This window comes from Sturnira hondurensis, unplaced genomic scaffold (genome assembly GCF_014824575.4).
Source record: "Sturnira hondurensis isolate 20B ecotype Veracruz unplaced genomic scaffold, ASM1482457v3 Scaffold0006437, whole genome shotgun sequence".
Taxonomy (NCBI): Eukaryota; Metazoa; Chordata; class Mammalia; order Chiroptera; family Phyllostomidae; genus Sturnira; species Sturnira hondurensis.
In genome coordinates this window covers 5,302,036-5,322,849 of record NW_028079068.1, presented here as the reverse complement: position 1 = coordinate 5,322,849, position 20,814 = coordinate 5,302,036, and the positions used below count along the sequence as shown (strand labels likewise).

General features: G+C 45.6%; 1 protein-coding gene across 8 annotated transcripts in view; it reads left to right on the top strand.

The window, feature by feature from the left end:
• CALD1 (caldesmon 1) overlaps window positions 1-20,814 on the top strand; it is a 195,034-nt gene that overhangs the window by 154,798 nt on the left and 19,422 nt on the right. For 4 of the 8 annotated variants that reach the window (XM_037049156.1, XM_037049157.1, XM_037049158.1 and 1 more), the window contains 6 exons: window positions 1,729-1,875; window positions 5,336-6,290; window positions 7,539-7,616; window positions 12,524-12,669; window positions 16,943-17,204; window positions 20,100-20,240. In XM_037049156.1, the coding sequence (XP_036905051.1) occupies window positions 1,729-1,875; window positions 5,336-6,290; window positions 7,539-7,616; window positions 12,524-12,669; window positions 16,943-17,204; window positions 20,100-20,240 (1,729 nt within the window). The remainder of the gene's footprint in view (window positions 1-1,728; window positions 1,876-5,335; window positions 6,291-7,538; window positions 7,617-12,523; window positions 12,670-16,942; window positions 17,205-20,099; window positions 20,241-20,814) is intronic. The other 4 variants (XM_037049159.1, XM_037049163.1, XM_037049162.1 and 1 more) reach the window with 4 other exon arrangements.

Genomic DNA, 20,814 nt, shown 5'->3' with positions numbered 1-20,814 from the left:
GGCCTCAGGAATCGTTCATCTTGTTTTTAATAAGATAGCAAGGTGAAAGAAATTCGTAACATCCGTGTCACAGAAGGCAAAAGAGAGAGAAACCGGGGAAGTAAAGCACTGAATCGAAGCCTCGACATGCCTGGTTTGGGAATCTAATAGCAACAAGCCGCTGTCAATCATACTAGGTTCATATTGGTGGTAGAAATGGCTCCACGGTTTTGTCTTCTTTCATTTGTAAGTCATTTTAGCTGTGCCGTTATATAAGAATTGTGAGCATGAAACTTCCATATCTGGTCGGGGGGCGGGCAGGGTTGGGAATATAAGACAGAGAGCTGTACTTGAACAAGAATTAAATAAAAAAAATATTTAAAAAAAAAGAAACTTCCATATCTGGGTATCCATCTGTAGACGTGTAAGTAATATTGGAATGAAAGCGCTCTCACCCTCCAATGGGAAGAGCAGCTTCCTCCACAGCCCGGCTCCCTCCACGCCCACGGGCCCATCATGGGTCCCTGGGCCAGGCCAGCATAGCCGTGCCTTCTCTGCACTGTGTCTCTGCATGCACGTCACTCCTTCCGAGTATCCGCGTGACCCGTGCAGGTCATTTCTTCTTGAGCCCGGGCATCTGGAGTTCCCAGGTCCAGTTCTTTATTGGAGAGTAAGTACCGAGGGAAACGTATTTAATGTGGTGATACTGATCGTGTGATTTCCCTAAATAGGCATTCGCTTCAGCTGAAATGGTGAAAGCTAAATAAAGTGCATGCAAAGCCCTCTGTGCCTCTTCTACCTGCCCTCGCCCCTAAAACAAAACTTACCCATGGGGGCTGTGGTGGTATGCCGGGCCTGTGGGTGAGGAACGGAAGCCTATTTCAGAACAAAAGAGGAGTCTTACAGGGAGCGGCACCGACTGTGAAGCCTCCATTCAGCTGCCGCCTTCTGTCTCCAGCGAAAGCGAACTAAAAAGAAAAAGTAAAATCTAAGCACAGAGAATACCCTGGTCTCGATTTGAATTAGCGATTTGGGCTTTTTAATGCCCAAGTCTTGGTTCTTTAACATAACTTGGTTCTTTTCTGACCTTGTGACAGTGTCTACACAAATAATGAGTACACGTGCTGAATCTTTTAAATAAGCATTTTGATTATTTTTAATTCGGTGCTTTGGATTTCTGCTTTTTAAAAAGATTTTATTTATTTATTTTTAGAGAGAGGTGAAAGGAAAAAGAGAGGGAGAGAAACATCAGTGTGTGGTTGCCTCTCATGCACCCCCCCCACAACTGGGGACCTGGCCCACAAACCAGGCATGTGCCCTGACTGGGAATCGAACCAGATACCCCTTAATTCATAAGCCAGCACTCAATCCACTGAGCTACAGCAGCCAGGGCCTGGATTTCTGCTTCTAAATCTTACATGCTATTCATCAGCTTAGTGAAGAAATCTGATTATGCCAACCTGGTCTCTGTCGGCAACCTGCTTTTGTGTATATTTTTAAGTTTAAGCTGTTGATTGAATCATTGCAAATTATCTTCTGTAGATACTTGATTAGTGTTTTTCAGATACATAACAGTTTGAAAACTAGACAGATTGGGTCTCTAAACTTAATCAAAGGAACCATCCTTTTAGAACTCTGGTTTAGCAAGGAGTCAAGTTCAGAAAAGGACTGAGGGCTGATCCTGCCAAGAAGCTGGTGAACATGGCTGACAGTTGACATGCTCAAGAGGTGGTTTTTGTGATATTGCAGAATCGCCTACCAGAGGAATGATGACGATGAGGAAGAGGCCGCCCGGGAACGGCGCCGGCGAGCCCGACAGGAAAGGCTGCGGCAGAAGCAAGAAGAAGAGTCACTGGGGCAGGTGACCGACCAGGTGGAGGCCAACGCCCAGAACAGGTACTGTCCTCTTCAGGATGGAGAATGTCTAAGTTGCTTCTCACTCAGCCTGTCTGTTGAATGGAATGTGGCGGGCAGAGCATTCCCTTCTCTGCCCAACTCAGCTGTTCTCGGTCTGTCTAGTTTGTTTCATCTTTTCATGGCCATTTTAGCAACTTACCAGATTATCCAGTCAAACTGATTTTGACATTAGACCATCACTCCTCCCCTTTCTCCCCTCATCTCATTCTCCAAATGAACCCTGATGGAATGATCTCATTTTATTATCTAGTAATTTTTTCTTGTACTCCATATAGTGGGTTACAGCTTTAAATAAAGGGAACTATTTACCTTCATTCTTTAGTCTCTTGCTATACGTTTTGAACTAATGGTTTATTAATTTAGTAGTGCTCTGTGCTTACAGGTAGTAGATAATACTTCAATTTTAAAAGTACATGCATTGCAAATGTCTGACTTTTCATGATATGCAGCCTGAATTGATATCCTGTGATCATGACAATATTCTGCAAGGGGCAGAATCCTTTTTAGTTTAATATAATTATATGAACAAACTTATGGATTTACTTCTTCATTTTTCCTCTGCTTGCCCGGTAGAAATCAGGAAAGTTGAGAGTGCTTAAGAGATACACCTTCTTCAAAAAGGGCTCTTATATGTTCACACACACAAGGTCACACAGTCCATTTTGCTAATGGTTGGCGTATGTTATTTATATGCCCCAAGGTGTAGAAAAGATAGGGCTATTTGGGGGGGGGGAGTTAATATTAATGTATAACTATGGACTGATTAAATATAATGACACTACCATAGAAGATCTTGTATGTGATTTCAGTTTATTCTATTTTATGTGTGTTGGGAGGGCACTGTTGATGGTTTCTTTCATTCAGTCTGCCTAGAAAATTCTGAATGGAAATAATTCTGGTCTCTTTAGCCCCGATTTGAGTGGGTACACAGAAGGTTTCTGCAGGCAGTCTTGAAAATACTGGCAGGCAGGGTGAATTCAATAAGGAAGCTTATTGGTTGGTTAGAGAAATAGAGCTTGTCTCTTGGTAAGAGGCCCCTAATCACAGAGCAACATAAAAAAGGGGCGTAGGTATGTTCTCTGGGGTTCACTACTTGGCTTTGAATCTGAACTTGGCCTTTCATTAACTGCATTTCCTCAGTTAAATGGAAATGAAAATTATACCTTCGTCTTAGGAACATTGTTAAGTTTAAATGCAATAATAAGACATGCAAAGTACACAGGGATTTGCCCATGGTAAGCACCTAATTTGAACTACTATTGGGAAGGTAGCGCCTGGGTCTTACAGAGGGCAGCTGCGTAGTCATTCTCTGCCTAGCCTACTTTTGAGCTGAGGAAGGGCAGGGGGTGGGGGGTGGGAGAGCTTAAAAATAGCAGTTTGAGGCCTTGCCTGAACCTGGTTATTAGTGAATGGTCAACAGTGGCCCCAATGTAACTCCTGGTCTGTAGTTTTTCTTGCGTTTCAAGTCTTGCTTCTCTTTGAGTTTCTCTTATTTTGTCACATGTTATTAACAATAGGTACTTTGTACTTGCGATGGAACACAAAATTCGTTTTCCGTTGTTCAGTAAAGCATACTAAGACCTGAGCACGTAGGACTCACCTGTGAAATACAACCAACCGTAACTTCTACTGGTGATTACCGTCGGGGTTTCAAAACAGGCAAAGGACGGGTCAGGGGCGTCCACTGGCTTCTTAACCCAAGAGCGCGTTCATCTGGCTGGCTCTTTAGAACCTGGGGTACCTTTTAAAAATTAGTGCACTTCAGTGGATCCCAGTGCCTACGTATGTAGACTTTTCCCCTTGAATTCTAAACTATTTGTATTTTCAGGGAAATTTCATCCTTATATGTCTAATTCATGGAGACCGTGCCCTGTAGCAACAGCTAAGGCCAAGAAAGTTTAAAATCTAGCCTTTACTCTACCATTTCTTGTTAAATGGGAAATGTGTTTTTCCAAAATTAAGCGAACTTGAACTTCAAAGGGGCCAAGTTTGGGATGAGCCATGAAATTTGATGGCGTTTCTAAACATTGCAAGGCACATTCTCCTGGCTCTGGCTACAGCTCCTGGCATCACATGACTGGGTGTTCTCTGCCGGCCGAGACCGGCAGTCCTGGCTCAGGCCGTGGCCAGCATCCCACAATAGTGAGTGACGTGATGGACGTGGTACAGGGTGCTTTCCAGAGATTTTCTTTTCATTTTAAATAAATGTCAGATTTAACTGTCCTTTGTCTACTGAAGAAAGTAGGGTGAGAGACCCTTTATTCATGGAACTCTTACCAAAGAATATAGATGGTGTGTATATTAGTTAGGATAATGTTGGCTGCTATAACAATGAGCCCCCAGATCTTAGTAGTTTAATTCAGCAAAACCTACCAGTCCATTGTGGTTACTTCTGAGTAGTAGGTAGAACTGGTCATCTACTTTCTTTTTTTTTTGCGGCTCTTATCAATTCCCAGGGCTTCAGAGTCCTCTCACCTAGCCAGCAGACAGAGATAGAGAGAGTAGAACATCCATCTTTGCTTTCTACTGGCCTTGGTCTGGACACATCACTTCTGCTCACATTCAGCTGGAAATTGTGGGTCACGTGCTCTACCAAGGTATCAGGAAGAGGGGAGGGTAGAAAACCCTTGACTGACAGTCACTTCCTGTGACTCTGGAAGGAAGAACGGGGGTTGTGGTGGACAGTTACACGTCTCTCCCGTGGGGTTTATCAGTGTGAGTATAGTATTTGCACGCTCTGACATATACTCTCTTCCTCTCAAAGTGTTTCATGCTCCACAAATCCAGTTCACGAAGTCTAGGTGACTTGGCGACTTGTGAAAATACTGTGTGGTAACTAGGGGGATTCACTTACTCTTTCAGTTTGGTCCTTGGCTTGGTGTGAGTTCACCAAGACACGGATCCTAACACAAAGATTTGACTGCAAGTCACGTATTTGTAAGATGATCCCGGAAAACGCTGGTGGTGGTGTAGGGAAGTGGGATGGGGAAGGGAAGGCAACCAAATGAAGGTTTCCTTACCAAGCAAGTGACCACTGTGGGGGTTGGGAGCTTAACTCACTGGGGAACTCTAAGATCCAGGGCGGCACAGGCACCTCCGAGTTATCCAGCTCAGAAGGTGTGGGGAGCGGAGGCATTTATGTACCACTGAACATCAATTTTTGTCTGAGGGCTGCTCAGAGAGAGGGTTGATATTCATAGCACTTTTGGCATGGAGGGTGGACTTCAGTGGCCAGAGAAGGACCAAGGGCACATACTTGCTCATGCTGTCAGCTGGGAGCCATGCAGGCCTATACGAATACAGTAATGTCTGTCGGGGGTACCTGCGTGTGTATGGTACTGCCAGCGTCTGACGTAGTTCCAGGGTGGGTGGGACCATGTGAATCCAACTGACTAACCAGCAGCACGCTATCTCCTGTGTTGTCGTTTCTGCTGTACAGTGTGCCCGACGAGGAGGTCAAGAGCACCACCACGAACACGCAGGTGGAGGGCGATGAGGAGGCTGCGTTACTGGAGCGCCTGGCTCGGCGGGAGGAAAGACGCCAGAAACGCCTCCAGGAGGCGCTGGAGCGTCAGAAGGAGTTCGACCCAACAGTAACAGACGGGGGTCTGTCGCTACCCAGCAGAAAGATGCGAAATGACACGGCAGAAAACGAAACCGAAGACAAGGAAGAAAAAAGTGAAAGTCGCCGAGAAAGATACGAGATAGAGGAAACGGAAATAGTCACCAAGTCCTACCAGAGGAATGACTGGCGGGATATTGAAGAGAAGAAGAAAAACGACCAAGAAGAGGAGGACGAGAAGCCAAAGCAAGGGAGCATCAAAGAAAATCAGGTAGAGGTGATGGGAGAAGAGAAAACAGTAGAAACCCAAGAAGAAACCGTGGGAATGTCTTTGAAAAATGGGCACATCGGCGCAGATGAGTCTAAAATACAGGATGAGAGGGAAGGAGGTTCAGATGAGATTTCCCATAATGAAAAGGTGGAGGAGGAAGAAAGAGAAAGGGCCCAGGCAGAGAGGCTCAGGTTGGAAGCAGAAGAAAGAGAAAGAATTAAAGCTGAGCAAGACCAAAAGCTAGCGGAGGAGAAAGCAAGACTTGAGGCGGAAGAAAAAGCAGCTGCCCTAGAGAGAGAAAGAAGGGAGGCGGAGGAGAGAGAGAGGGTTAAGGAGGAAGAGCGAAGGGCAGCCGAGGAGAGGCAGCGGGCAAAGGCAGAGGAAGAGAAGAAGGCTAAGATAGAAGAGCAAAATCATAGAAAGCAGCTAGAAGAGCAAAAAAGTGAAGCACAAGAGAAAAAGATGAGAGGGGGAAAGGTAGAAGAGAGCATAGATGGGAAATGGGTCAATGAAAAGAAAGGACAAGAAGAGAAACGCCAGACAGCTGAGCCAAAGAAACAGGTACAGTGGACATTTTGCACCAAATGTGTGATGCCTGTGACGTGTGAGAAATGTAATGCACATCAAATTTGGGGCCGAGGCCACGTTCCTGAGCCTGCACGCTTGATCATTTGGCAGGCTGGTTTTTTTTGTTTGTTTGTTTGTTTGTTTTTAGGCCACAGCAATCTGTGAGCATGAAGCAATTGATTGATGACTAGATAGCCAATCAACCAAATTTACTGAGACAGCCAGAGGAAATGTGTTGCTCTGGGCTTGCTCGTTTTGAACTTGAAGGTGGTACTCATGGTGGTGCTGTGCTGACCTGTGATTCTGCACCTGCGTCTACACTCCTTCCTTGTCTCACCTTTACCTCTATCCACAGGTCTACATGAGGCAAGAGCATCTTAACTCTTCCCCTTACCAATGGGTTTGGCATTTAACTAAAAAAAAAAAAGATAAACGTTGGGGGTGGGAAGCTGACAAAAAAGAATCGTGGTCCCAAATAGCATCATAAGAAGGCCAATATCAAACTTTCGAGATCAACTGATAACAAAGGAGGGAAAGTAGCCAGTTGGGGCCTTCTTTTGAGAAAAAAAAATGTCAAACCTATGATTGGCACCATGTAGACCTGAGCTTAATGTAAACTTGCAGAAAGCCAGTCCTTTGGGGGGACACAGGCTTATAATTGACTGACAATTAAAAGCCTACATTTTGCTTCTTTTACTACCTAAATGGCACACGTAAATGGACATAGTCTGAGGAAGGGTGAAAATAGGGGGTGGGGGGTGTGTAAACTCCCAGTGAGTTTTTTCTGTCTGCAAGGATGCATTAGAAGTACCGTGCTTAACCACCATCTGCTTGCGTGTTCACCTTCTGGAAAGAACTCTCTGGCACTATGTCTGCACTGCGCTGAAGCTGTCTTTCACTCCTGCTTGTCATACGGGGCTCACGAACACAGCTACGGTTGAGACAACCGGGGATGAAATGCACCAGAGCGCACATGAGGTCTGTAAACAGGCACAAGGAGCATGTCATTCTAGGTATCAGTGCACACACGGGCAGGCACACGAGAGCAAATTTGGGGTGGAAAGAAAGCCCCCGAGGCTGCTCTTTACAGGCACTGGCCCAGGGAGCTGGGTGAGCATGACACAGCAAAAGAGAGGTCAGCCTGAGCCACGTGCCCAGTGACCCGAGCACCTTCTCACGCTAGTAAGAGCTAGAAAGGGCTTCTTTGAAATGAGTGATCTGACCACTCTTGCACATAAAAAGGAAGAAGAAAAGGGGGCTAAAGTGCAGCCCCAAAGAGAAAAGTCCCAAGAAGACAAGCCTACATTCAAAAAGGAAGAGGTAAATATTATTGGGAAATAATAGCCTCATGAATCATAAAGTGACAGAGTGCTGTGTTCCCCTACAGTTATAACCTCTCAGCCAGTGTTTTTCAAGCCACGACTCATGATTTATTGAATGGTGAAATCAACGTAGAACATCTCACATTAGTTCAATGTGTCCATCGGCATTTTAAAAAGTGCAATAACATAGAAAATAACAGAACACTGTAAGCAGTGCATTGTGACATCAGTTATCTTCCTTACTGTGGGTCGTGGTCCGAAAGCTTGAAAAACACTTCTCTGGTCCCTCTTCCCCACTTTCTATTCCTTTAAGTGCTATTTCTTGTTTTCCTTGAGCCGTCTCCATGTCATTTCCAAGTGGCTTTGGTTTAGGATTTACGTTCTCCGAGGGAAACCACCCTCACACGTCCCAGTAGAAAATCTGGTGAACGGAAGATGATATTTGGTTTTCAAAAGAAAACCTTGGCCAAATGTGTTGCATTGCATTTCCAAGGCACACGCAGGAGCCGGTGCCAGAGTGCGTGACTGTAGGTAGGTGGCCAAAAGGGCACCAGAGGCTGCTGCGGGCAGGGTGTCGTGATCTGATGTCCCTGAAATGGCACATCAGGAAGCCTGACTTTGTTTCCACCATCGTGCCTAAGTGAGCCCTAAGGAATCCTAAAAATTGTGACAATAGTCAGTAAATTCAAAGTACTTGAATAGGGTAAAAACTAAAGCATCTGTGAAAAAGGAGTTGAGTTACTTTTCCTTTGGCCTGACCTGTAGTTATGGCTACATTTCTCTACCCATTGTGGCATATATTAAGAAACAGGAAAAAACCCGTACTTAGAAAATAGATAGCCAGATTAAATAGAGGGGGTGGCTATTTTCCTGTGTTTTTTAACAAGATTCATGTCCAAAGTAAAAACCCCTAGTTCAAGTTATACTTATTTTATTTTCCATATGTGTGATCCTCCTCGTTTCTAATAGAACTTGTGGTGCTTTGATCGTGAACACGGAACGTGAATTCTGCCCATTTAAAGGAAGGAGAAAGTGTAAATGCTAATCACTGGAAAACTGAATTTGGCTCAAATGAGGCAGCTGAGGAAATGGTCGAACGTGTGGGAAAGCACTGTTCTTCATTTCGTAACAGAAGAACACTACAGATTCATCCACAAAAAATCGTACAAAAGTCCCCTTGGAACTAAACTCGAACAGAAATGTCCCCCATGGGTCCTTGTCTAGAACTAGTGTTTTGTGGTCAATGTCCTCACACAGAGAACAGGGCACGAAATCATAGCTCGGTGATTAAGTTCATGTTGGGGCCAGGAAGCTGAAAAGGCGCCGTTTGGATTCTGTCCTTTAAATCCACTTCCCCGCGATGTGATTGGTTTTCAATGACCAGAGCATCTGGGTCCGTGCACTGTGTCCCCGAGCTGGAAAGAGCTCGCCGGCAGCCATCCAAACTATCCCTTTGCCTCTTTTCAGATAAGCCCCCCGTTCAGCATTGTCCCTGGTAGAATGATTTCAGAGCTGCCTCTTTCTTTCCCGGTCTGCCCTGCAGCACATTCCAGCGTCCCCAAACATGTGGCCTCTTTTTTGTGCAAGGCCAGATTAAATCCTCTGCACAGGCTTGAGAAAAAAAAAAATCTGTCATTCCTTCTGTAACAGCGTATACATAAATTACTAGTTGAATGACTAGATTTCCCCCTCTCCAGCTAGTTAGTTGTGTGGTTGCTTTTAGATAGACAACCGTATTTTGCATGTTGTAGTCATTGTAAATACCCTCCTCCTTTTTTAATTTCCTTTTAGTTAAAAAAAATTTAAAAGCCTTTTCTTTCAAGGAGCAATGCACGATCGGTCAACCACACGTAAACACAAACATCATGTAAGCCTTCTTAGAGAAAACATGTCCAGAAGTCACTCCAATACTTTACAAAACACCTTCTAACTCCCCTGCTGCGGCTCAACTCTTTGGTGGCAATGGATCACAGATGATCAGCAACCTTGAAGCTTAATGTAGCTGTTTTTCCCTCTTGTCCAACTGTAAAATGCCTCTTTCTAGTTCTTCCCCCTAAAGCTCTCCCCCCTCCCCCCACCTCTAGCAGAAAAACGACTTCCAGGGAAGTTGTTCATATAATATTGAAATTGACCTCCGTGCATCTAGTCCAAATCTCCCCCACGCTGCTGTGCGTGTGAACCACCAGGCAATCTTAGGACACTTAGAGTCTGACCCAGTGGCTCTGGAGTCTGAGCTTTCTAGTGAGTTCCATGTTGTCCCCAGACCAAACGTTCAGTAGCAAGGATAGTCACGTGGTACATATCGGACCCAGAGAAGGAACTGAGGCTTCTGAGTCTAAAATCGGTAACTTGCACCAGTTCTTGTCACTGCTCTGGAAGCAAACAATGCCAAACAAACTGCAAAGACTGACATCCCCAGTCCTTTGTGGCCTGCTCACTTGACCTTCCGAATGTCTCTGTGGCCCAGGGTCACGTCGCTGAATTTCCGCCCCACACACACACCTTTGTCATCCCAACGCATATCCCAAACACCCAGTTTTAGCCAAATGATGACATTTGGCCAGAGCCTTGCACGCTCTTTCAGGTACTTGGCTACCCATCAGTCTGTCAGCACAGGTGGTCTTTCTGGCAACATTCCGACCTAGGAGGTCTAATGCTTTTCCCAAGAGATTCAGAATCCTGTGAGCTTGGGTTGAATCTTGTCTAGAATCCAGGCCACTGTGCTCTTTAAAATAAAACGTAAAGCTGTTGTGGAATTACTTTATTTATTCATTTCCCAAAAAGATAAAATAATTTTCACACTCAACCTATCATGATTTCACGGGCAGTTTTTCTAAGGAAGTCTTTCAAAGGGAGTACAGGCGTACCATCCACCGCATCCTTTGCTACTAAAGGCAGAGCTTGAAGAAAAAGGTGTTTTTTTCCTTCTGTTAAATATGCATTGTTTTGCAAATCTATTTTACATACATTTTTGGTCAGTAAATGAGACAATGTGTTTTGGGGGGAATGGAAATATCTCTGACTCCAAAATAGGAGAAGTGAGGTAGAGGGTATTTCATCTTTGCATGTTATTCCACGAACCGTGAGAATGGAGTCCGAATTTGTCTTATGGATCTTCTGAACTGGGACCCTCCTCACCCCCAAGTTTGTGTCCCCAGAAACTTCTTAACCATGACATATAGCACAGTCTATGGCTTCTGGGGCCGTGTCCACCAATGGTGGGCCGAGGCAAGGACAGACCCTGCCTGCCCAGTGAATACTGATCTCTGATTGGGCAAGGACAGCCACCAAGGAGCTGCGGTCAAGTTGTAGGACAAGCCAGGAGCCTCCTCCTCTGTAGGCCCTTGTGACAAGTCAGAAGACAAGAAGGAAAGGAAAGGATGAAGAATTAGGCAGGGGTCATCTCCACGGCCATCCAACCTGCAGCCCACAGGCTGCATGCAGCCCAGGATGGCTGTGAATGCGGCCCAGCAGAAAATCATAAATTTACTTAAAACATGATGAGATTTTTTTTACGACTACGTGTCACAATGCATTTAATGTGTGACCCAGAGACACCGAGGCTCTCAGAGAGAATGGCAAAACAATAGCTCCTTCCTTCAGCCTATGCAAGGGATCTCCTTTCTCCAAGGGCTCACCCCTTGGAGAAAGATTGACGTTTTAACTGATTGGGACCGCACAGTAGTTGCCCATTACATTCCTACAGAATAATCCTTCTGTAGTAAGTTAATCAAACACTACTCAAAGAAGTCCATCGGGGAAGAGACTACCGAAGGCTCAGCAGTAGAGCAAAAAAGTACACCTGCCTTAGCAAAACATGCACTTGAGTAGTAAATGTCCAGAGGGTATCTGGACCAGCTGGAAAGAGGTGGGTGATCAGAGAAGGGGAGACCATCTGGGCAGCGCCTCTTCAAGCCCTAAATTCTGACCCCTGCCTTCCTCTGTAGGGTTCTTTAGAACATTAGTGCTTCCTCCGTTTGTCTTGAAGAGAGCAATGACCAGCCGCCCTTGTTTTTATACTCATCTTTTAAGATTCAGGGAGATGCTGTAGGAAATTGATACTCCTTTGCCCCCCAAAAAAGCTTTGTAAATTCAGTTTACTTTGAAATAATTTCTTACTTACCATGAGGAACTTGTAACATGAAACCCACAAAATATTAAAGCCAATACCTGCTCTTCATGTATAACCTTCTGTCACCCACGAAAATTACCACACCACTCTGGAGATGAGTTATTACCTGCCCCCTGGAAGTCAAGGTAAACCCCAGAATTTTTCCTGTTGCATTCTAACTCTGTGGCTTAGATGACTTACAGACTCGGTCCCACAGCTATGAGTCACCCCCCTAAAGGTAGGGTCATTATGTCTTCTGTCCCGGAGACCCCAGTTACTTACTTGATTAAGAGAGTAGGGTCATCCTCCTCTGACAGCAGTCGGAGCCAGCGTGGCCGGTCTGGCTAATCTGATAGGTTTGCTCTTCTTTCCTCCTCAACACATAAGGGTCCTTCGTCCAAGAAGGAACCTCTCCGAGCAACCTGGGCGTTTTCCCAGCAAGGCTCTTCCCACTGGGACCTGCAAACAGCCATGCCTGTGGGCTTCCCAGGACATAATAGCTTCCAATAGTAACACCCCCAAAAAGCCTTTGAAAATAAAACTCCCAGCGAAATCAGGAATGATCTTGACTTCCTAAAAGTGTGGTCAGTGCCTCTTCTCAGAGGCTGGAGAACCATCACTCATGTGCTAAGAGTTTCCTCTGACTCCATCTCTACCACATCATCCCATAGTGGTTTGTTTCATTTCCGAGGCTCCTGGCTTCCTATCCATTTGGGGTTGTCTTGGGTGACATCAACCCAAACCTAATAAGATTCTTATTGTTATGTTTCTTCCTGGTGTGTACTGTTGGTTAGATCAAAGAGGAGAAGATTAAAAAAGACAGAGAGCCCAGAGAAGAAGTTAAGAGCTTCTTGGATGGGAAGAAGGGATTTACAGAAGCGAAGTCGCAGAATGGAGAATTCATGACCCACAAACTGAAACACACCGAGAATACTTTCAGGTAAGACGTAGTGAGCAATTAACAGTGACTGTGTTCACATGTGGGCGGGGGGGAGTCAGCTGCCTGTGCTGTGCCTGTATATAGAAACCTGCTAAACAGGCCACATACTTCTTTTGGGAGACCATCGTCTTAGAGATGCTGAGTCAGCAGGTCCGGCTGTCAATCACTAACAGAAGACCTGCAGTCATCGCTCAGACAAAGGTTTAACCTGCTTTCTCCATAATTTAGCAAGGCAGGTTATGCTGGGCATCCAGGTTTTTGTCCCTGACCAAGGATGCCCATGTTATGAGCGGCTTATTAGAAAACATTGTAACTGGGATTAATATCATTAATTCATTCTCTGTATGGGCCAGGCAGCTTCCTACGAGACCCTTCTGAGCATCATGTTCAAGAATGTATTTCCCAAAGGTTGTAAATAAATGTGTAAGGTTAGGATTGCTCTGTGGCCAAATACTTGGGAAAGGTAAGATTGAGCTAAATTAATCAGCTCTCTGCCACAGGACTTTGAAAGCACTTGGAGTTAATTTGCTCTGGGAGTCTCTAAGAGGGAGGAAGAAGGCATCTGACTGATGAGTATTTCGTTTATTGCCCTTTGGAAACCCCATAGCTTCAGCTCCCCCTTCCTACCCCATTATGTTGCAAATCTGGGTAATTGATTTTAGGACAAATAGACAAGTATATGCAGGTCGATTCTCACTTCCAGATCCATTGAATACTTTGAGCTCCCCGCCAGTCTAGTAAGAAAAGTCCAAGTTGCCTGCCGGGGACACCAGGCTATAGGGTTCTCTGCGCCCCACTCCTACTCACGCACTCCCTCCAGCCGCGGGTGCCAGGTGTCAGCCTCTGTCATGTCTCTGGTCTCTGGTCGCTGTGCCAGATGTTACAGAAGGGAGTCTGGGTCCCTGTAACGTGGATTTCCATGCACCCCTGCCTACCGATTCTGTGGGTCTGAACACTTGAAATAAGAATGTCCCCAAGCAGGTTTTGTGTAGAAGTCAGGCATCGTCCTCATAACAAAGCCTCTGGGACATCCAGAAGCAAGCAGAGCTTCTAGGGGTGGACATTTGCAGCCCCCTTGTCCTCTATAAGAGGCTAAAGTGGGTAAAAGTAATGGGCCCCAAACAGTCTTTCTAAACAAAAACTTGAGCAGAAATGTAGTCACATGTATCCCATAGAAAGCCTAAATGGTCAGAGAGCAGATGTGAAAAATTAAGCGTGTATCAGGAATTCGTAGCAAATCTGGAAAGCAAGTTGATTCAGGCAGGTCAGCGGAGCCCAAAGGTTGCTGAGGTGTTCTGTAAGTTAATGTTTGAAAGCCCTAAAACAGTGTGGAGTTCACGAAAAGTCTTCCATGCATATCACCTAACAGTATTAGTGTGTTGTTTGATGGTTTAAAAGTTTTGTGCGTATGAATACACTTTTTTGTGAAGAAAAATAAATAATGCTTTGAAAAAAACTTGTCAGTAGAAAGTTTGGTTAACAATTAGCATAGTTACCAACCAGCTTCAGCCAAAGCTCAAATTAATAATTAACATGTCCGTTGTGTGGAAACCCAGAGAACTGGGTAACTCCAAGAGGAAAATCAGAAGGGATGCCAGCAGGCCGAGCAGTGAGAACCCTGAAATGTAGCTCTCACTTTAATTTTTCCATGTGTAGGCAGGGGAAAAAAATGACAGAAACAAGCTGTCACCATAAAGTTTTGGTTCAGTTGCCAACATATGTTAGTTTTAGTTTCAATTAGAAGTGATGACGGTAGGAGCAGAGATGCCTGGTTTTGCTCCATACGGCAAGGAGCTGGCGAGGAAGAGGCTCTATGTAGATTAGCCTGGGGCCTTCCAGCCTAACCGAAAACAAGCCTGTGTCCTTAATGGTGAAAGGTCTGATGTTCCTCTTGCCTTTGCACCTAAAGAAGCCAAGGGGAGCCGGGAGAGCCTTCTAGAAGAAATTTCCAAAGTATTAGCGGCACCCGGACGCTGAGGGCGTACCCGCACGTCTGAGCAGAAGCGACGTGGACAAAACTCTTTTTTCCTGTTTTGAGCATAATTCCTCTTGTTTGATTTAATTACTGTCCCCTTGAACAGTCCTATTTTCCTATAACTAGATCATTTTCTCTTAAGAGATAATCTAAACATCTCAATTCAAGGAGCAGTTTTATAGAGGTGGGTTGGATTTTCTAGAAAGTACAAAACAAGGGCTTGTTTTGCTCTCTGTTTATTTTTGTATGTGGGAGTTACAGCGTTTTTCTTTTTTCTGGTGATAGGAAAATTGTACTCCTTATAAAACATTCAGAAAATAGAAGTCTGAAACTATGTACCCACCACCCAAAGAAAACCACTAGTAATATTTTCCCTAGATAGTTCCTATATATTTCCCAGACATTTACATTCAAAATAGACTTGCAGATAGACATACAGCATGTATGTGTGTGAGTATATTTATAAGTCTACATTTTTACATGGATTCTTGCATTATGCATAACAAGGGACCTTAGCCAGCCAGCCAGCCAGGGACCTTCTAAACCGGTGAATATAAGCCTGCAGTTCACGCAGTTAGAGTGCCCGAGAGGAAGGAAGTGTGGTGATGTAGTTAACCAGTCCCTAGTGGTGGCCCTTTGAATGTCCACAATGAAGACCCAGCGACCTCTAGTGGAATCTGGGGGCGTTTCTACAGGCGCGTNTCCCTAGATATTTCCTAGATACTTCCCAGACATTCACATTCAAAATAGACTTGCAGATAGACATACAGCATGTATGTGTGTGAGTATATTTATAAGTCTACATTTTTACATGGATTCTTGCATTATGCATAACAAGGGACCTTAGCCAGCCAGCCAGCCAGGGACCTTCTAAACCGGTGAATATAAGCCTGCAGTTCACGCAGTTAGAGTACCCCAGAGGAAGGGAGTGTGGTGATGTAGTTAACCAGTCCCTAGTGGTGGCCCTTTGAATGTCCACAATGAAGACCGAGCGACCTCTAGTGGAATCTGGGGGCGTTTCTACAGGCCCGTGTTGCCCGCCCGACTGTACACGGACGCGGTGGACACGGAGAGAACGAATGCCTCCGAAGATGGCAAGACCGCAAATGAACTGAAGGAGCAGATTTCCTCTCTGGGGGCACAAGTCTGTAAGCCCGGAAGACCCCGCAAGAGCAGCATCCAGTGTTAAGGGACCGTCAACCCCTGACTGAGTTCAAAATAAAACAGTTCGTTCCTCTTTCCCCATCACGAACCTAGCGTAAGAGTTTTACACTTGTTAACCTCAGCCCTTGGCGAGAAAGAAATTGTACATCGTGGCCCAGCGATGCCTCCATATCTAACGGGAACTGGCACGTCAGGACGCGGTCATTTCCCTCGCTCTGTGCAGAGCACTCTGATGTTTCCTAGTTCTTTTTTCTTTTTCTTTTTTAATGCTGGTTACAGTCCACTGAATTGATTTTTCTGACCGGCAGTTTGGAAAGCATTGTTCTAAAGGGCGCAGTGTATCCAGAACTACCTCCGTGTTTTAAAAAAGCCTGAGCTCATACACGTGCGATCAGTGTGGGCAACTGCGTCATCTTGAACTCATCTTCTGTTCTTTTCTTCCTCTGACTCCTTAGCTAGAAACACTAGTCTCTGCATGGAGTAAATGGTGCTAGACAGTAATTCATCCATTGCTTGGGAAAAAGTGTTACACGTGGGCTACCTACGTTCATATCTAGTAAGAATGCCCTTGTTACTTGTTAATTAGTATTTAAACAAGCCTTCTTCTTTCTTACGGCAAAATACTATTCCACTGTAAATATGTACCACATTTTCTTTAGCCATTCATCCATCAGTGGACGCTTGCGTCGTTCCCCTGTCTCGGTGTTGTCCAGAATGCTGCATCGGAGTCAGTATTTTCTTTTTTATTCGGAGAAATGCCCAGAAGTGGAATTGCTGTATCATACGGTAGTTCTGTTTTTAATTTTTGGAGGAACTCCTACTGTTTCTCACAGTGGTTATACCGTTTTACAGTCCTACCACTAGTATCTACTCACCCGCATTGTGTTCCTGAGGACACCCAGGGTAAGCGGCTGAGCAGGGACTCAGATTCAGACCTAGAGCCTCCATGTGGACCCAGCCTGCTGCTTGGGCTGGTGTGAGGACCTGCTGTCCAATGACGGGCAGTAAAGTTTCTGTGTGGTACCCAAAGCCTGCAGGCCCGCCTACCCTCCCTCCTGGGGGAGGCTGCAAGGCAGCTGTGAGTCTAACTCTTTTGCATCTCTCCCTGCCCCTCTTCACCCCCACCCCCGTCAGCAGCCGACCTGGAGGGAGGGCCAGTGAGGCCAAGGAGGCGGAAGGGGCTTCCCAAGTGGAAGCTGGCAAACGCCTGGAGGAGCTGCGCCGCCGCCGCGGGGAAACGGAGAGCGAAGAGTTTGAGAAGCTCAAACAGAAGCAGCAGGAGGCAGCCCTGGAGCTGGAGGAGCTGAAGAAGAAGAGGGAGGAGCGACGGAAAGTCCTGGAGGAAGAAGAACAGAGGAGGAAGCAGGAGGAAGCAGAGCGGAAAGCCAGAGAGGAGGTAAGCGGGGCGCAGCCCGTCCGGTGGGTCAGCACCCCGACTTCCCCAAGTCCCTGAATGCCTATCTCTGGGAATAATTTCTTCCCTGCTGAAATGCTGCTGCTCCTACAAATACATTTTAACAATAGTAAGCTTACTATGTGCTAATAAAGCATGGTTCCAAAACCTTTATACGTATTAATTTAGGTGGTCAACCGAAAGCAGGTCCAGCTGCCTGCCACTTGAAAGCTATTCCTTGAGAGGCAGGTACTGATGTAAAGGAAAGCCCATCTCCTCCTCTCAGTGGAGGCAGAGGTCTTTACAAGGAAGGAGAGGGAAAGCAGAACAAAGAGATCCAGGGAGGGGGTTGCAAAGTTCTCTACGTGCAGATGAGCACAGTCCATTGAGATAGGACAGGCGATGGGCCAGCGTGCGTCATCCTGGTTTAGTCATCCCAGCTTCACGTCATCCCAGCCCCACAGCTGAAGGCCAGCAAATCTCCCGGAACTAGGATGCTTGAAGGTCAGAGCCTGTACCTTTTGAAGTTAGTTCCCAGGATTCTTATACAAATATGTTCTTCATCTATAAGCTACGTATTAGTCAGCACTTACAGAATCAGTGTCAAAAGGATGGTGGGCTGGATTATAGTTTCCCACTGTTAGAATTTTCCACCATTACAGCAACCCCACTTTATAGATGCAGAGACGGAGGCATGGAGAGGTTTTGTGGTTTTTTTAATCGTTTCCCCAAAGTCCCACTTGTTTTAATACATTCCCCTGTACTGTCCCTCAGTACAGAATATAGAGAGCAGAGAAGAATGAAAAGATCTGCAAGAACCGAGAGTCACCTGATGGTTGTGTTTTGATGTTTGAAGGATTTTTAGAGAGATTTTAAAAAGGCTTTGGGCTCTTTTAGTGGAAGAGTCTACATTTTTGCAGTCAAGGACAGTGTCTGTTTTGTTTATTGCTGCGTACCCAGCATGCAGACCCGGTGCCAGGCAAGTCCCGGGAACCCAATAATTATGAGCCAACAGATTTGTTCTGTATTTTGAGACAGAACTAAAAACAACAAATAAAGTTACCAAAAGGTTAATTTTGAAGACTGAAAAAGTGCTTGACCATCTACAGCTTTTACTGCTGCCGTTTACAAGGTGCATTCTTTTCTTTCATTCTTAGGTACATTTTTATTATCATTTGATGGGCAAAGAAAGGGGAATCCAATAGTTTAAGGGCCTTGTGTGAAGTCACTTGACCAACAAGTGGTAGAATCAGTGCCAGGACCCAGCCTGCCCGACTCGACCTGGCACTGTTCCCGCCGACCTCAAGGAACTGTCACTGCCTCTCATTCAGAAGATTCAGAAAGATTTCAGATGACTTTCTGATTTGGATACTAACATTTCCATAAACTGTGTGGAAAGTTTGGAAAAATGACTCCAGAATCTCTTCCAAATCCAGTTGTCAATGGGGTTTGCGTCCTAATGGCCACTTGGCAGCTGGGGCCGTGGGAAGGTTACTGGGCTACTCTGAGACTTCTTTTCCTTTTACTTACTTCCAGAATTGCTGTGATGGTTAAGCGGTGCCTGGTACAACTAACAGGCACTCAGGGAGTGGTAGCTATAACCACTGTTATCATTATTTAGAAGAGGAAAGTACCAATGAAGGCAGAATGAATTCTTAGAACTAGATTGAATTGGGAATTATTTGCTCTAACCTCTTACCAACATGACATAGACTGGGTGGCTGAAAAGCAACAGAAATTACTTCTTGCAGTTCCGAAGGCTGAGAAGCCCAAGATCAAGGCCTGCAGACTCTGTGTCTGGTAAAGGGGGCTCTTACTAGGTTCACAGATGGCTGTTTTCTTGCTGTGTCTTGACATGGTAGAAGAGCGAGCGGCTCTCTGGCGCTTTTCCTTTAAGGCACTAATCCCGTTCATCAGGGCTCCACCCTCATGACCTCATTACCTGTTAATATCATGCTGAAGGTTAGAGTTTCAACCTATGAATTTGGGAGAGACACAAATAGTTAGTCTACAATACACGAAATCCTTCTGCAACCTCGTCTGACGGACAGACAGACATACAGTCTCTGCTTGAGAACATCCGGTGATAAAGATCTCACAATCTGACAATTAGAAAAAACAACACGAGTCTCTCAGAAAATCGATCCCAGAGAATGTATGACTTAGTCAGAGCTCTGGAGTCTTTGCCGGGGAGAGCATTTCAGGCCAGCAATGAAGGAAGGCCCGGAGGGGTGAAGGAGACAGACTCTGAATAATCTGTGGTTTCACTTCTGTGTGCAATGTCTACCTCATTTTGGGTTTGTCAGACTGTCTGAAATAATCTGCTCACCTGTGGTGGGGACAGCCACAAATCATCTCTCGTGCAGTTCCGCAAATGCAGGGCCGTAGATTTATGGTACTTGGCACAGACGTTCTCACTTGTCTTCACAACTCCCCTAGAACGTAGGGAGAGAGAAGAGAGGCACATACTTACACAATATGTAATGCTGATTTCACAGACTCAGAAATGGGAGGTCCGTGTGAAAGGACTTGGCAGGCTGGTGGTAGTGGTGATCATCACGCTGAGCTCCAGTCTAGGCGTTTTACATGGGCTTTCTGACTTTAGTCCTCGTTAAAGCCCTACTCAGTGGGTTCTGCTGTTGTCCCCATGCTATGGATGAAGAGACTGAGACAGAGCAGATAACTAATGTGGTCAAGGTCACGCAGTTGGGAAGTGGCAGCGCCAGAGTGGGAATCAGGCAGCTGGACTCTAGTGACCGCCCTTGAGGACTCAGGAGCATCCTATCTAGGACTTGGGTCTTTTTCCTCGGGGATTTGTGCCTTTTCCCCTATAGCACTCCTTCCCCTTGGCTTGGACCTGACATTGGTGCCCTTGTCACTGGCTCTTTCTCTCTTAAGGAAGAGAAGAGGAGGCTAAAGGAGGAGATTGAGAGACGAAGGGCAGAGGCTGCTGAGAAACGCCAAAAGATGCCGGAAGACGGCCTGTCAGATGACAAGAAGCCGTTCAAGTGTTTCACTCCTAAAGGTTCATCTCTCAAGGTATTTTTCCCCCCCCCAAAATCCTCTTCCACTGTCTCTACCAGAATATCTTAGAAGCTTGATGGCAGCCCCTTCTTTAGTTACTGATTATTAAAAGCCTTTGTTTCCCTTATCTTTTTGCTCCTCCGTTCAGCCGCTTCACAACTTTTCTTCGTTTTCAACATAGACGAAGCAGAGGAAGTGGAGAGATTCGCATCTGTTGTTTATTAGATGCTTTGGGACACGTTAGAATGACAGTCAGTGGTTCCAGCCGCCTCAATGCTTTGGGCAGTCGAAAGGGGAAACATGGATCAAATGGGCAAATAGAAAGGTTATGCTACTCTGCAGGCTAGCTGATGATTCTTTTTCTTTGTCGTTATTAAAAGCAGGGAGGCTGGAAATGGGACAGTTCCAATTTGAAAGCTGTTGTAGGAGAGGAGATGAAATGCAGTTTGGAAAGGTCCTTGGCCAGAATGAGTTGGGTGCTCCTGCTGCTTTTACGGAGCACAGCTCGTATCAGACAGAAGTGCCGGCGGACGAGACCGAGCAGGAGAACGGACTTAGGGGGGTGATGCAGTGGTCGAGAAGGGACAGG